Source organism: Fusarium oxysporum, chromosome 12 (assembly GCF_000149955.1).
Source record: "Fusarium oxysporum f. sp. lycopersici 4287 chromosome 12, whole genome shotgun sequence".
NCBI classification, from domain to species: Eukaryota; Fungi; Ascomycota; class Sordariomycetes; order Hypocreales; family Nectriaceae; genus Fusarium; species Fusarium oxysporum.
This window is the reverse complement of record NC_030997.1, coordinates 918,481-933,377: the sequence shown is the minus strand read 5'-3', so window position 1 is coordinate 933,377 and position 14,897 is coordinate 918,481. Positions and strand designations below refer to the sequence as shown.

Below are 14,897 nucleotides of genomic sequence, written 5' to 3'. Positions count from 1 at the left end.
TGCGCATCCAGGTGCGCACCTATTGACGCCCCAGATGCAAAAGTTAAGGGACGAAGTTGCTGCTGTTATGGATGAAGACGATATAATTGCGCCATTCGACAAAGTCAAAGACCTCCCATATCTCAAAGCCTGCCTCGACGAAGGCCTTCGTCTTATTCCACCTGTCAGCTCAGGCCTTCCACGACGAACACCACCTGAAGGCGCTAAAATCATGAACACCTGGATCCCAGGCGATACGTCTGTATCAATGACTATCTGGAGCGCTCATCACAATGAGGACATTTATCCTGAGCCATATGTCTTCAAACCGGAACGGTGGCTCAACCTGGAGGAACGAAAGAGGATGGAACCATTCTTCATCCCATTTTCAGCGGGCGCGAGAGGGTGCATCGGACGAAATATCTCGTATTTGGAACAGCAGATTGTATTGGCGACTTTGGTCCATCGTTATGACTTCGCGATGCCGACTAAGGATTTTAAGGTTGACAGGTTCGAAGCCTTTAACTTGATCATGGGCAAGCTTCCGGTCAAGATTTGGCGAAGATAGTTCTCAAAAGCCGTAAATGTTAGAGTTGGGTATATAATTCGGATGCTTCATTTGTTACAGTGCCGTGTAAGCCTTGGGAATGTCACGCCTGATAGTAAGAACATCATCTCTCTTGACCCATTCACCATCCATAGGCCTATAAGAACTTTTGACGAGGGAACAAGGAATGGTCTAGTCGAATCAATACCTGCTACCGGTCATGTTATCTGGCATAGCCTCGTATTACTCCAACCAATCTTACGCGGTGAGGCTGGGCGCTGACGGTTCCCATCACAAGTCCATCCCGCTTACTATATAATATACCAAAGCATTCCCAAGGGTAGTATTTCTTACATATCTCAGCTAAGCTTAAAACCTTGTGACTGATCAGATCCTTCTATATCACGTCATTTTCTACTTTGAGAAGCCGACTGGAATTGATGTTGACAAGGATTGGTTGATTTAAATTGCGTTGTCCACCCGCTGAATAGAAGGAGAGCAAGCTTCAAGCAAAGACTTCTTGAATAATTAATTTCCCTGCCTTCTAAAATTACTATTTTTTCAAAATGGATAGTTCTTCGAAGACGGGCTTCATGCGTGCTGTCCAGTGGGAGGGTAACGTTCGTGACATGTCTGTCAACATCATCCCACGCCCCAAGCTCATCGAACCAGAAGATGCAGTCGTGCGTATCACCACCTCCGCTATCTGTGGCTCTGATCTTCATATCTACCACGGTCTCTTCGGCACAGAAGAAAAGTTCGGCGTGGGTCATGAGGCCGTTGGCATCGTCGAGGAAGTCGGTCCAGCCGTGGACTTCTTCAAACCCGGTGATCGAGTTCTCATTCTGGCCTTCGCAGAGGATGGAAACTTACTACCCAAGCCTTCAATGCTTGTGACGGATCAGCCCATTATTGGCCTTGGTCTTGGTGGAATGTTCCATGGCGATACTGGGCTACAAGGTGAGATCGCTTTCTTGGTTATCTTCATATTCATGCATCTGACATTTGTGAATAGCCGAGTATGCTCGTATTCCATGGGCTGATTCCTCAATGGCAAAACTCCCCGATAAGCTTGATGACAAGGAATGGCTACCTCTTACAGATGCCTTCCCTACTGGCTGGACTGCTCTTAACTTCTCTGGTTTTGAAGCTGGCGATACTGTCGCTGTATTCGGTGCTGGAGCCATCGGACTCATGGCTGCATACAGCGCCATAATTCGCGGGGCCGCTCATGTCTACGTAATTGACCATGTTGCCTCGCGCCTCGCCAAGGCTGCTTCCATTGGTGCGCAGCCCATCAACTTTACCCGCGGAGGCAAGGCATCTGATCAGATCCTTGCTTTGCGACCTCAGGGCGTTACCCGGGCTATTGACGCGGTGGGTGAAGTCTGCCTCAATGATGACTTAAAGCCGCAGCAGGACTACATTCTTCGTGAGGCTGTTAAGATCACTACCTCCGGTGGCGGTATTGGCGTCATCGGAGTACACATCACTGCATTGGTCAGCGAATTCGGTGGCAAAGGAATAGTTCATAAGCCTGACTTGAAGGCTGAGATCAAGTTTCCGATGGCTGAGGCCTGGATCAAGGGAATCCGTATCCAAGGTGGACTTGTGGATATCAAGAGGAACATCAAGGCTCTCGTGGAGCTTGTGAAGAGTGGAAGGGCAAGGCCTGGTTTCCTTTTCTCAAACGAGTACAGCTTGGAGGATGCACCAATTGCTTATAGAAGATTTGAGCAGTGGGAAGAAACGAAGGTGACATTGAAGGGAGCCCGCAAGCCAAGTGATGAACACACTTTGGAGATACGCAATGGTAGCAACGGAGCTCAAGGAGCCAATGGTGCATAAAGAATGGCAAAGATATGGAACTCTTCATGTATTTCCAAGGAGAGTCAGTAGAGGGAGATAGCTTTGAAAGTATAGTTGATTGGAAATGTAAGTCACTGGATACTCAGCCGCATTTCGCTGGAACGTGCCAGACGTAGCCGAAATATTCTCAGCGTACTTCAATGAGACGACATTATACCTAACGCCGTAGGATGATAGTCACTGGCCATGATCGATTGTCATGACACAATATGGAAGAAATAGCGGTAATAGACGAAGTGCCACTTGGATGCTAGTTTACCTAAACCGTCAAGAGCGCAGAAGAGATTAAGATGAAAGCGTGGGGGACATCAAATTGGTAATGTTGTTTTAAATCTGTACCCCATCGATGTCGACATCCTCAGTTCGACCTTGGTGACACTTGTACCATTTGAAGAACAGTGATATTCCGATCACGAGACAACACGAAGATTTACGTCGTGCAGAACTTCGTTTAGGTACCTCGTCTAAAGCATAAACGGTATTGTAAACATTACATGAAGCCTTCAGCTTTCAACGCAAACCAATTAGCTCTAGCTGGGCGCATTTATACCTAGGTAATGATGAGTTTCTTTTGATACATTAAAATTGGTACCAATTGTTCTGTCTTTTGAAGAATGGGACTATATAGGGCACAATGGAATAAGTGACTTCGATCTCCCTGAAGCGGCTTTGAAGTCGAGGCCGCTCCATGCGTGCATAAAGACGGAACCCGAATATCGCGGGAAGTCTTTTTCTTAATTATCTTTATAGGGTCTTACAAGTGACTAAGGAGAATGCAAGAAAGCCTGTGTAATGTGCTACGATTGAGGGGAAGACAGCCGAGTCAATACGTTGGATGCATGCTCAAGTTGCGCAGAGGTGTTGGTGCATCAATCAGGGCCGTTCCACGGTGCAGTGCCACTTCATGCATCATTCAAATATTCCGGGAAAGAGGTGTATGAATCTCTCAGAGTTGGGGTAAATAGAAAGGAAAGGCCATGGGCTACTATTGAGACGGGTTAAAGAGTCCTTCGGCAAGTAAATGTTGCAGCTCCAGACCATTGTCTTTCCTTTTCACTCGCTGCCATCAGTACACGGGACATACAATGCCGTCCCCACCCGAACACACGCTATTCTACACCCTCACCGTCCAGGCCCTATGCTCTACCCTTGCCGTTGTCTTCATCGTTCTGATATATGCATGGCTCGCGTATCTTCTCGGTAATGGCAGCCTTCGTCATGTCCCTGGTCCCTGGTATTGTAAGGTCTCCAACATTCCACTGAGTATATATGAGATCTTGTGTCGTCGCAGCGACATTATTCTCGACTTGCACAAGAAGTACGGACCTGTAGTCCAAATTGCACCAAACGAGGTATCGGTAGCCGATTTGGAAGCCACCAAACAGATCTATGGAACAAAGGATCGTTGGGCCAAGAGCGACTACTTTGACCACTTTATGGGGTATGGCAGGCGTTCTATATTTGCGACCAAGCCCTATGAGGACCATCGGATCAAGCGCAAGTACACTTCATCATTCTATCAAGCAAAAGCTATATACAAGCTTCCGGAAATTGAGGAGCATATCAAGTCCCGCTCTCTGGCAGTGCTGGATCAAGTCCGAAACGGCGAAGATGTTGATGCTCTCAGCCTTACGTCGTGGTACGCATTGGACAACATAACGTTCTTAGTTCTCGGACCCAATCACGGAACTCATTCGGTGGACCAGACGTGCACCGAACGTGGAATCCTTGAGGGGTTGAAGTATCAACAGTTCATCGGCCCATTTCGTTACAGGTGCCCTCGGCTGTACAACTACGCTTCTCTTCTATTGCAGAGAGCTAGCTCTCGTTTCCGATACCTCTCAGCAGATGGAAAATTCCCGACTTGGTGCGAGAAAAAGCTTTTCGCTGCTCTCAAAGACCCGCGCTTGAATGAAACTCACTCTCTGGTACGTCATCTTTGGGAACTCAAACAGGATGATACAAACACTGGGTCTATCGATGTGCCTTACATGGCCGCAGAGGTCCTCGACAACATCGACGCTGCCGAGGCTACTATCGGAGTGACGGCGACATATCTCATTTGGAAACTAACTGAGGCGCCAGAGTGGCAGGATAAGATACGCCAAGAGCTGTCTGCCTTGCCGAAGCAAGACGATGGATGTCCGTCATTCGCAGATATTGATACTCGGGTCCCGTCACTCGAGGCATGTCTCCGTGAGGTTTACCGCCTGCATCCATCCTCAAGTGGGAAGAACGAAAGGTTGGTGCCTTTAGGAGGCTGCACACTGGCAGGAGTGTTTGTACCCGAGCATACTGTTGTCACATCTTCAGTTCTGGCGTTGCACTATGATGGAGAGGTCTACTCTGACCCTGATAGGTTCCTCCCATGTAGGTGGATCGACGGGAGTGAAGAGCAGCGAAAGGTTCTTGATGCACAGTTAATCCCTTTCGGTTATGGCGGAAGAGTCTGTTTGGGAAAGGCGTTGGCAACTATGGAACTCAAGCTACTCATAGCAAGTTTGTATCTTGAGCATGAGAGCCTGGCAACATTAGCGACCAATGCTGTGTCCATGAAGCAGTGCAGCACTCATGACGCGGTGCCGAGAGGTTTGGAATGCGTAGTCAGGTTCAGAAGGATGAAGGATAATGCAACGCTGGAATGAGGGCTACTGAATATTGACAACTGGCATGCTGTTTGGACGTTACCTTCTAGTGAAGGAAGCCTTACGTATATTACGAAATACGTCCACGTCATGCGGCTGATCACCAATATCTATGTGATACAACGCAAATTAGAATAAAGGAAATGTTCATTGACGAAGATAGATGTTTGGAAGCCACGAGCCCCGGTGTTCGCGCTTCCTTTAACTTCGTGTGAGCCTCGTCCAAGTAGGACACTTCAAAACAAAGAAAGATAACCCAATCAGTAATAAGACAACCCAGTTGAGGTACCCAACTGTCACACTATGGCAATTGCAAAAAGCATGGATCAAAATGCCTATCGATAAGACTATCACTCGTAGAAGACAAGAAGCCGCTTCTGCGACTCCATTGAGCAAACCAAGCTTTCGAGAACTGGGAGATACCTCTTGCAAGCCAACGTAGACTACCGTAACTACCATGTAGACAGCAGGCCCCATGGTTGTCATCACGCCCAAAACGACGCGAAATATGAAGAAACAAGCTTCGCTACCAGGGCGAACAAATGCATTCATGATGCTGAAACTCAGGAAGAGGAAAGGAAAAAGAGTCGGGCTTGATGAGATGATGTTCTGTGTACCAAAGCGTCGGTATAAAGCTGGGTATATCAAAAACAGCCAGCACGCTGCGAAAGCGCTCTGACAGATCATGTACAGCGTAGTTTCGTGACCCGGGAATTCCAGGCCGCCTTGGCTAATGTCTGTGTATAGTGCGAGGGTTGCCACGGCCGTGAAAGCAGATCCAAGCAGGCTAATATTGACAAAAGACGAAGGTGTGTTGCCAACACCACGAGACTCGATTAACTGACAGAGGAATGTCCAGGTTGGGAGCAGGGAATTCGTAGATGGAGTGTCATCCACGACTCCATTGACCTTTTGTTGGGCATCGTCCACGAACAGTGTAATGACTATAGCGCAAGTTACACTCATGGCACCAATGGTGATTCCTGGAAGACAAAACGGATATTTCTCAAGAAAAGAAACTGTTTTGAGGATAGTCGAGTATTGACTGACATGATTGACAAGGGCATGACCAATAATAAGTCCAGAGACCATTCCAATGTTGCCAGCAAAGGAAAATAGGCTGAATCCACAAGTAGCATCTGTCTCTGTCATGCACTGTTTCCCGATCATAGCGCGGATGACGACGTCACCACCTGACACCGTTCCCATGAAGCATCGACAAAGCGCCATTTGCCAGTGCGACGAAGTAAAGCCGAAGATCAGCGAGCTGATAGCCGTGCCAAGAAGACTGAAAATGAGTATCGTCTTGCCACCAAACCTATCCGCCATGGTGCCCCAAAATATCGATGTCAGGGCCTGCGCAGCCAAGAATAGTGCTTCAAAAAAGCCTACATAGACACCGATATCAGTGGCCCGTGAACTGCCATCGTGCTCTACCATCAGAGCTATGTATGGGACGATGGAGAAGTATGCCATCGTCACCATTAAACGCGCGTAGCACAGGAGGGGAATCTGTATCTTGGTTCGCAAACTTTTCTTTGTCCCTCTGCACCTCCTGTCATTTCTGAGAATCAGAGGAGGGAAGTTGGTCAAGCTGCTGTAGGACATTGACACTTGATTAGAGGAAAACAGAGGCGTAGTCGAGTTCATCTTTACCAACTGAGCTGTATAGGCAGCCAGTACCCAATACACCGGTCAGATGTTAAAGTACGTTTGCTCAAGGGTGCTGGCCTGTCCCTCCGTTTGAGCAACGCGAGGGACGAAAGAAAGATGAGGGATTTCGGTAATGGAGACGAAACATAGCTAGAGATATGGGCCGAAGAAAAAAGGTCTAAGAGCTTTTATAGTCTTGGAATGTCGTGAAATGATATCAGAATATTTTTGGAACAAGCTAATAGTGATGATTGGTTACATTGGGCGTAACACGGGTTTTGAAAAGTCAAATTGGTAAAACTGAAGGTAGTCGCTGAGCAGACGAATGGTCGAGACTCAAACAAAAAACCGTCTAAGACCAGCACGATAATATCACTGGCTAACAAAGTTTTAAGCTTTTGACTATGAATTATCCCAGCAAGACACACGAGGCAAAAAGGTTCAATCAAGATAACTGGAAATGCGACTTGCCAAGGGAAACTATACTGCCCCGGTGCCCAGTTCCTCCGGCGAAGGTAATGAGAATGTCTCATCATAGGACCCTGGCTAGCTACTGTTTTGTGCCTGACAGTGTATACGAAATGAGGTTTTATCTTTCATTAGTTGCCTTCGGTTATGTTGCGCAGATACCGAAAAGGTTTAGACAAACTTTGTAGGACTTCTAAACAAAACTTGCCTCTACGGTAGCATATTCTCTAGCTTGGCAAAAGTATATGGCTGCAGCCAGATCAGTTCGCGGTGAACTGTTCCTATTATCATTTTGATTCAGTTCATTTTCTGTAGTTCAATATCACTAGCCCTTAAATGAAATCTATGGTAAATCGTGATTCAATTACCTTCGATTCAAAAGGGAGCAAGTTCCGAGGCTGTCACTTGTTCCCAATGTATCTTCAGTGGGGTTTAGACCGATATCGGGCTTTGATCTGTCAATTGGTAGTTCGGCCTATCGCTGCGGATGTCTGTGAGAGCGTTATTGGCATAATATGTTATTCAGTGGATTATTGATCCTTCGGCTGGAAAGAGGATCGAAAGAGTCATTCAGGTTGACAAGCTGAGTCATTGAGCCCTGCAAGCAAATCAGCGCAAACTCCACCTGTCATGAATAGGGCGTGGAGCCACTTCATGGGGAGATTAGTATAAATAAGATGGAACCCTCGAAAAGTCCAGTAATCTGAAAGATTACTACGTGATCGTTACTCCTTTGAGGAATTGTACATTGAGTATCTCTACCAACATTGAAGATTCGTTATTCGAGATGGCCTCCTCACCAGAAATTCGTCCTGCGTCTTCTCAAGGTACTTAGTTGTAAAGTCAACTATTGGTCCCACTACTAATTCTTAACGTAGATGTTCCTACTATCTTGAGTTTAATCCGTGCTGGCGCAGAAGAGCAAGCACCAGGAACCTTCGTCACTGCAACTGAAGAGCGTCTCGCAAAGACACTCCACTTGTCAGACGTCACCGACTCTTCCGAGTACCGTATCGGACATCCCATCTTAGCCTTCTCACCAGATGCGAAGCCCGCTGGATTGTTGATCTACTTCTTCAACTATACGACGTGGGGAGCTGCTCCTGGAGTCTGCATGGAGGAGATTTATGTCGTCCCGGAATACAGACCTCACGGATACGCGCGGAAGTTGGTCGAAGCTATGACATCAGCGGCTAAGAAAGCGGGTTGCGTAAAAATGGAGTGGCTCTGCTTGAAGGATAACGCGAGAGCACTGAGATTTTATGAGAAGCTTGGGGCCAAGCGAATGGAGGATTGGACGGTGCTGAAGGTTGATGAGGCTGGAATGGATCGTTTGCTATAGTGATCACGGTTGGCGACGCCCACCAGTAAGAGAAGTACATGTGTAGCCATAGATAACAAGTAATTATGCCTCCAGTTTCAGTCAATAGGCGAAAGTTCGTGTACAAGAAAGAGGCTTGGGGTATTAGACGCCAGAATCCTCTTGCTCAATCAACGACTCGCTCTGGAAAGTACTCCAGCCATCGCAAACATCCGACACATAGCTCGATGTAGAGATGTTAGCAATCTCACTTGAACGCTCGAGGAACTGTAACGCAAATCCCTCAGATGTATGCCAACCTAAAGTTTCACAAAGTCAGTAATGCTCCAAATTCAGGCTGATCTTGGCTCACCAATATGACAGTGGCATAGCCAAACGCCAGGGTTGTCAGTCTCCCAGGCCATAACAAGATACCCGTTAGCTGGCAGCATAGCCGTATCTCGTCGAGGAGGGTTATCTGTGTTCAGGGTGATGGAGGAAGAATAAGTTCCCGTCCCTTGAGCCAGGATAAAGAAGTCATGTCCGTGGAGATGAATGGGATGGGGCACTGGTAGAGCCGTCTCAACCACGAAGTAAACCCATTGGTTTCCCTCGCTGAGTTCAATCATCGCATCATCGGTCTCAAAGTCCGTTGTATCATTGAGGACCTGAGCCAGTGTAGGGTTTGCCCAGTCCACCAACATACTGGTGCTGTTGAGCATCCATTTGAACAGACCTGCTGTGTTCTTGCCAACTGTAGCCGTTTCAAGATTATTCCAATTGGCATCTTCAACTGTCTTGGATATGTATGGTACAATGTTATCCGTCTCGTCATCGCAACCGTCAGTGTAGTCATAGGCAGTGGTGGACGGCGTACCGGGGCTGTCTCCATAATAGACGATGCCCTTGATGTTATCGGTGGAGTCGTTATCGGAGCAGGCGGCTTGCGGGATGGCGCGCATCCAGAAGTTGTCGGCGACGTCAGCTTGATCTGCAGTGACTATGATGTCGTAGCGTTGGCCTACAAAGGTTAGTCAATTGCAAAAGGATGAATTAATAACAGTCTTACCCATGCCCAAGTCCAGAACTGTGGTTTCGAAAGGCTCGATCGGTACAAGGTCTGCTGCGATCACAGTCAAGGTATGGTTGTCGATCGAGAACTTCCAGTGAGTGTCAACCGCTGCATTGACAAGTCTCATACGGTAAGAAGTGTCAGACTCAAAAGAGACATTGAAGCGAGTGCCTGTTTGAGACGAGCTGTCGTCGTCCCCGTATACGTTTGTACCGTTGATGAGACCGTTGTCCAAGGTGGGAGGTCCATTGGTCTCAGCTGAACTATACAACTCATCAACGGTCTGATGGTCCCAGTCATTGAGAAACACCATGCCAAGATCCTCATCGTAGTCTGCCGTGGCAGGCCCGTTGATGATGATACCGCCGAAGATGCCTTGCCACGCCTGCAGAGCCCAGTGGGAGTGATACCAAGTCGAGCCATACTGGGTGGCCTTCCAGGTATAAGTCACTGACTCCCCGACAGCAAGGGGACATTGAGTGATAGATGAGACACCATCATACTGGTTGGTGTAGTTCTGACGAATACCATGCCAGTGCATGCTTGTACCATTCAGAGAAGTGCTGAGAGAATTGGTAACGTGAATGACAACAGTGTCACCCCAGTCAGCAAAGAGAGTAGGTCCAGGAATGGTACCGTTGACGGCCATGGCCGAACGAGAGTAGCCATCAGGGGCAACAGTAACATCTGTCAGCTCTAGCCAGTACTCCCGAGTGACGCCGGTATCTACAGCTTCAGTGCTGTAGTCTGTGTCGATGGAGTAATCGCACCACTCTGAGCGAGTAGAAGCAGTGTTGCCGCTACAAGCGCGGCGGTTCAGCTGGTGAAGAGGGCTTCGAGCGTAAACTTGGCTGAGGCAGAGAACGCCAGCCGGGAGAAATTGCAAGAGCTTCATTTCTGCCGACACAAGCTGAATCTCAACCAAGGACTTCCAATACAGAGAATTATGATGCTAAATGAGATAACAATGAGATTCGAATGATTTGTTTTATTTTTCACTTCTATTTTTCCCCTTCAGCCCATTCTTAAATATTACAACCCAGCCCTCAAGCTGTCCGTTTCGGAAGCTCATCTGCCCATCGTAAAAGAGACCTATCATTCTGCAAAGGACTTCTCGTGTCACGGACCTCTTACAGATAGAGTATTAAGACGAGTCGTCGTCACTGTAAGAAATGAAGCCACTCGGCGATATCACAACTGCCGGGATGGTCATGGAGATTTACAACCACCGGCCGCCCACATTCCGTGGCATCCGCATAGGCTTAAAAAGAACTTTATGAGCGGAGCGATCTCGTGAGTAGATAATAAGCGCCGAAGAATAAATGGGATTGGCTGAAGGACAAACCTATCGTCACATCGGGGCGGGCTGGTCCGTCCGGAGGAGGCCAGGGACAGGAAGGGTTGTGGCTCGCCACGTATCCGCGTCAGCGTTTCGTCGGCATGAAGGCCTTGAAACGTCTATAAATAATCCGTTATACCGATTACGTATCCAATGGGGCCCGTCTTGTGGGTTCACAGCCACAACCCCGTATTGGTCTATTAACGCATCTTGTTATCATATAATCTAGTTAGTTGCCCCATTCTTCTCCATCACATCGGCGATACAGTACTCAGGAAAATGCATAAGCTTAGACTCACTACTTTTGCAGCGTCGTCCTTGGCGACTGCAGCTACTGCAGCTAGCAACACCGGTCCCTTTTCTCTTTACGCTTATGGAACTGGGGTCGGTGGCCTTCCTATCTTTTCCTCTGGCGGTATGTTGTTTGTCCATCGCTCCGTGAATCATGCTTATAGAAACCATTAGATGAGGTCTTTGTTGGCAACTTCAGCAAGGTCGACGACTCTGAGGCCGCCCCGATTCAGTGTAAGTAACGCGTCTTTCCAGCTTGAATCTTGTTGACACCACTCAGTTACCGTGGGAGATGATGCATGGCATGCCTCTCCAAACACGACTGGCTATGCAAAAGGGCGTGAGCCGAGCTGGTCCAACTACACTTTCGCTGTTCCGGGACCGTCATCGTCTTCTCATAGCGTCAAACTGATCAATAGCACAACCGATACAGATGGTTATGTATCTGATCTGACGTTCTATGGCACTTTTGTCATGGTCGAAGAGAATGGACAGATGGTCTCACTTTGGTATGCCACGCCATCAGAGATCGATGGTGTTTATGCCATTGGTTGGAATGCTTCAGATGCTGGCCATTCTGACGATAAGGTCGCCATTACACTGAAGAGGACTCCGCCCTCAAACCCTACTCCCAAGGATCAGTGAGTCACTGAATGATATCTTAGTGACAGGGTGTACTCTTGAAGGATTATCCGCAGCGCTCATGACTTCCTACGATGTATCTTTGGGAGTGGAGGAGCTTTCTCGGAAAAGCTAGAGGTTCGAAACAAACTTTCAGTTCTTGAGGAGAAGTCTATTAGTCTGAGATCAATATAGAAAAGGCCTATGATACGCACCGAAGGTCCTAGGTCCAAACAGTATTCAGTAGGCACTTAATGAAGTCTCAGGGAGCAAGGAAACTTCTGGCCCCTAGTATAGACGGCAAAAACAAGTACTCTAAGGCTCTTCTGAATCTATCCTAAGTTTGCCCAATACTTCTATCATGTGTAAAAGATGTCCAAAGTTTTCTTGCTTCCCTTTGTGAAGAAGAACGCGAGAACGAAGGAATGGTGATTAGTATTACGATAATTCGAGTCTTTATTACTGTGGCTATACACTACTGTCGTATAGATTTGAAGGCTTTACATCTCTTGACTGGTGAAGAGAAAACAGAGCTACTGGGCAAAGTTTAAACCGGGCTAGCCATCTGAATGTCTTGACTCGCTTAGTCTTGTGATAATATTAGAGTTTCTGACGTCACGTGTGAGACATCGAGCTGCCATACAGAGAACGGCATGATTATGTTTCTCTTTTCTGGCATTTCAATCTTGTAATATTCACTAATCTTCAGCGTCATTGAATCTCCTGCGATTGTTCTGACTATGGAAGCACCCAAGGCAGTCGGGTGGACAACCCCGACAGCAACCCCATCCTTGGGTACTGGTCGAGTTGTCTTTACCGCCGGAAGCACTATCGCCATTGACGCACCTGCTAAAGAAGTCTTCGACACCATCGTTGACTTCAGAAGATACAGCGAGTGGAACACTTGGAGCGGCTAACGTACGATACCTTGATGAACTTGCGGCTTTCGTAAAAAAGACTGTTGCAAGTCAGGACGCGCCAGCGACGGCTTGATAGTGACACGGTTGGGCTTCGGGACAATAATGAGGGTGAAAGAGGAACAGGAAGCACGGAAGCTGAACGCAAACAGAAATCATGCTGCTTGAACGCTACGACAGCACCGGCAGTTTTGTTGAGAAGCTACGCACAAGTACTTACACTTAGATTCAGCGCCCGGGTTCACATAGTGACAATGCGACATTCACGGTCTAATCATTGAAGTTATGCAATAAAAGGCATCAGGTGACATCAAAACCAAGACTACATTATCATACTCATAAGCTCCTCCTCGTTAAACCCAATTTAAGAAGACTCCACATCCAGGCCTTTGGTGCTCTGGTCTTACTCCTCTCCATCAAACTCCTTGCAGTCTTATTAGAAGATCCTCCTTCGCCGTTGTTATCCCAATGTCCCAGGACGTGTTCAAGCAACGTCGAATTTCCAATCGAAGTGCCAAAGATATCCAGAAGCGAGCCCTGGTTGGCGTCCAGCAAGCCACCAAGGACATCACCCAGCAGAGTGATCACGGGGAAGGTGAACCTGATATGCTTGTAGTTCAACACTCCTTCTATGTACTTGATGTGTTCACCACCAGCAATGGTGGTGTTTCCTGTTGCGTTGAACTCCAGATAGCCGTTACCTAGAGGTCCCTTTTGCATATCGAGGATCTCAGAGAGGTTGGGAACCAGCTGGTCGAAGTAGAAGTTGCCATCGAACGGTACAGAGTTGTTGCCTGGCCAGAGCTGCAGATCCCAGAGGTTGATGAGACCGAGTCTAATGTCGCCCGACATGACATTGAATGTCAGGTTGCCTAGTCCAAGTCGAAGGACTCCGGAGTTTGGGATGTTTAGCATTCCCTTCATGTTGTTCTTTGATGTCCGATTGGCATTCAGATCAAAATCTAAGCTCTTGAGCGCAAAGCCGTCAAGGTAGTTGAGAGAAGCAATGTCAACAGTCTTCTTCAGACTGCGGTGATACTTCAAAGAGCCAAGCCTAATCTCAGGCTTTCCCTCTAACGACAACTCAGCATCGGGTTTGTCGAAGAAAACATTGAACCACTTCGTCAGCTCAGTCTCATTTGTCACCAGGAGCGTCTGGTTGGTGATGGTGACATTAGTGTGGCTCTTGATGTGCGTTTCAGGGAATTGAAGCTTGAAGAATGAGGACACGGGCTTCGTTTCCTTGCTGTAGAGGAAGAGATCCACTGGCTTGAGAGTCGCAGCGATTGGCGTTTTTAATTGTGTCTCGATACTCATGTTCACTTCGGTTGGAGATATGACCTGTAAAGCGCCGCCGTAAATGGGGAGCTTCTGGTCATTGAGAATGTCTTGGACGATTGCGGGAATGATGACAGTGAAGCTGGGGCATTGTCAGATGAGGTACTCAATTGATGGAATGAGACTCACAGCAGTGGCAGTAGAATGGCGAGAAGAATAGCGATAGCTAAGAGATACCACCATTTGTATCGCCAGAAATGACTCTTCACTTTTTGCCATTTGGTTGGGCCTGGAGCGACCTTCTCATCGCGAACATGGTCGTCGGAAGAGGCGTCGTTGCTGGCAGCATCAGCAGCCGGCGCGTTCTGTTCGCCAGCAGCATTTGTCGTCTCTGCAGGCGCAGAAGTATCAGCGCCCGCCGCTGTAGGTTCTCTCTCAGAAGCCATTGTAGTTGACTGAGACAATACAATTGACAGCAAACAATTGCAATGATCACCAATACCTCAGAGAAAGAATGAGATGCTCCACAGACGACTCAGACTTATGGCAGAACAGCGAGGGTCTTAGGCCAAGACCTGCCCTGAATTTGGTCGCCCAAGCGCGAAAGACGGGCCTCTAAAGTTATACCAGGGTACGACAAACTATCGAATGCACTAACCAGGCCCATCCCAGCTGGTGCCGTCCTGAAAATTCTGATCTGCAAGCGGGGTATAGAACTAAAGGACCAGGGGTGCCAGGGTGTGAATACGAACCAGACTCGAATCTGATAAGTGATGGGCAGAAGATCGGGCACATGATCACTTCCCCTCACTTTCTCTGCAGAGTAAAGTGTGTGCATCGAACAGGTTTGTCAAATCCCCAATGAGTCTAGTTTGCGATAGCCCCCATAGCTTTAAGTCTTCAACCGAAAGCCGAGAG

At 47.8% G+C, this 14,897-nt stretch overlaps 8 protein-coding genes across 8 annotated transcripts; 5 read left to right on the top strand and 3 right to left on the bottom strand.

The window, feature by feature from the left end:
* Positions 1 to 34: 34 nt before the first annotated feature.
* FOXG_13426 (cytochrome P450 oxidoreductase) lies at positions 35 to 547 on the top strand (the record flags this gene model as incomplete). The annotated part of the gene is made up of 1 exon (XM_018393405.1): positions 35 to 547. The coding sequence occupies one exon, from the start codon at positions 35 to 37 to the stop codon at positions 545 to 547; it is 513 nt and encodes a 170-aa protein (XP_018252663.1).
* Positions 548 to 1,092: 545 nt separating this feature from the next.
* Positions 1,093 to 2,374, top strand: FOXG_13425 (uncharacterized protein; the record flags this gene model as incomplete). The annotated part of the gene is made up of 2 exons (XM_018393404.1): positions 1,093 to 1,486; positions 1,542 to 2,374. 2 exons carry the CDS (start codon positions 1,093 to 1,095, stop codon positions 2,372 to 2,374), a joined length of 1,227 nt encoding a protein of 408 aa, XP_018252662.1.
* Positions 2,375 to 3,480: 1,106 nt separating this feature from the next.
* Positions 3,481 to 5,040, top strand: FOXG_13424 (uncharacterized protein; the record flags this gene model as incomplete). Its single annotated transcript, XM_018393403.1, has 1 exon — positions 3,481 to 5,040. The coding sequence occupies one exon, from the start codon at positions 3,481 to 3,483 to the stop codon at positions 5,038 to 5,040; it is 1,560 nt and encodes a 519-aa protein (XP_018252661.1).
* A 350-nt stretch (positions 5,041 to 5,390) lies between these two features.
* FOXG_21164 (uncharacterized protein) lies at positions 5,391 to 6,516 on the bottom strand (the record flags this gene model as incomplete). Its single annotated transcript, XM_018401491.1, has 2 exons — positions 5,391 to 5,417; positions 5,464 to 6,516. 2 exons carry the CDS (start codon positions 6,514 to 6,516, stop codon positions 5,391 to 5,393), a joined length of 1,080 nt encoding a protein of 359 aa, XP_018252660.1.
* Positions 6,517 to 7,788: 1,272 nt separating this feature from the next.
* Positions 7,789 to 8,733, top strand: FOXG_13422 (uncharacterized protein). The gene is made up of 2 exons (XM_018393402.1): positions 7,789 to 7,988; positions 8,040 to 8,733. The coding sequence occupies exons 1-2, from the start codon at positions 7,949 to 7,951 to the stop codon at positions 8,501 to 8,503; spliced, it is 504 nt and encodes a 167-aa protein (XP_018252659.1). The 5' UTR covers positions 7,789 to 7,948; the 3' UTR covers positions 8,504 to 8,733.
* FOXG_13421 (uncharacterized protein) lies at positions 8,627 to 10,428 on the bottom strand (the record flags this gene model as incomplete). Its single annotated transcript, XM_018393401.1, has 3 exons — positions 8,627 to 8,781; positions 8,835 to 9,482; positions 9,531 to 10,428. 3 exons carry the CDS (start codon positions 10,426 to 10,428, stop codon positions 8,627 to 8,629), a joined length of 1,701 nt encoding a protein of 566 aa, XP_018252658.1.
* Positions 10,429 to 11,151: 723 nt separating this feature from the next.
* Positions 11,152 to 12,851, top strand: FOXG_13420 (uncharacterized protein; the record flags this gene model as incomplete). The annotated part of the gene is made up of 5 exons (XM_018393400.1): positions 11,152 to 11,287; positions 11,338 to 11,397; positions 11,444 to 11,804; positions 12,274 to 12,300; positions 12,494 to 12,851. The coding sequence occupies 5 exons, from the start codon at positions 11,152 to 11,154 to the stop codon at positions 12,699 to 12,701; spliced, it is 792 nt and encodes a 263-aa protein (XP_018252657.1). The 3' UTR covers positions 12,702 to 12,851.
* An 82-nt stretch (positions 12,852 to 12,933) lies between these two features.
* Positions 12,934 to 14,554, bottom strand: FOXG_13419 (uncharacterized protein). Its single transcript, XM_018393399.1, has 2 exons — positions 14,169 to 14,554; positions 12,934 to 14,121 (listed from the first exon to the last, which is right to left on the bottom strand). The coding sequence occupies exons 1-2, from the start codon at positions 14,423 to 14,425 to the stop codon at positions 13,038 to 13,040; spliced, it is 1,341 nt and encodes a 446-aa protein (XP_018252656.1). The 5' UTR covers positions 14,426 to 14,554; the 3' UTR covers positions 12,934 to 13,037.
* Between the last annotated feature and the right edge of the window lie 343 nt (positions 14,555 to 14,897).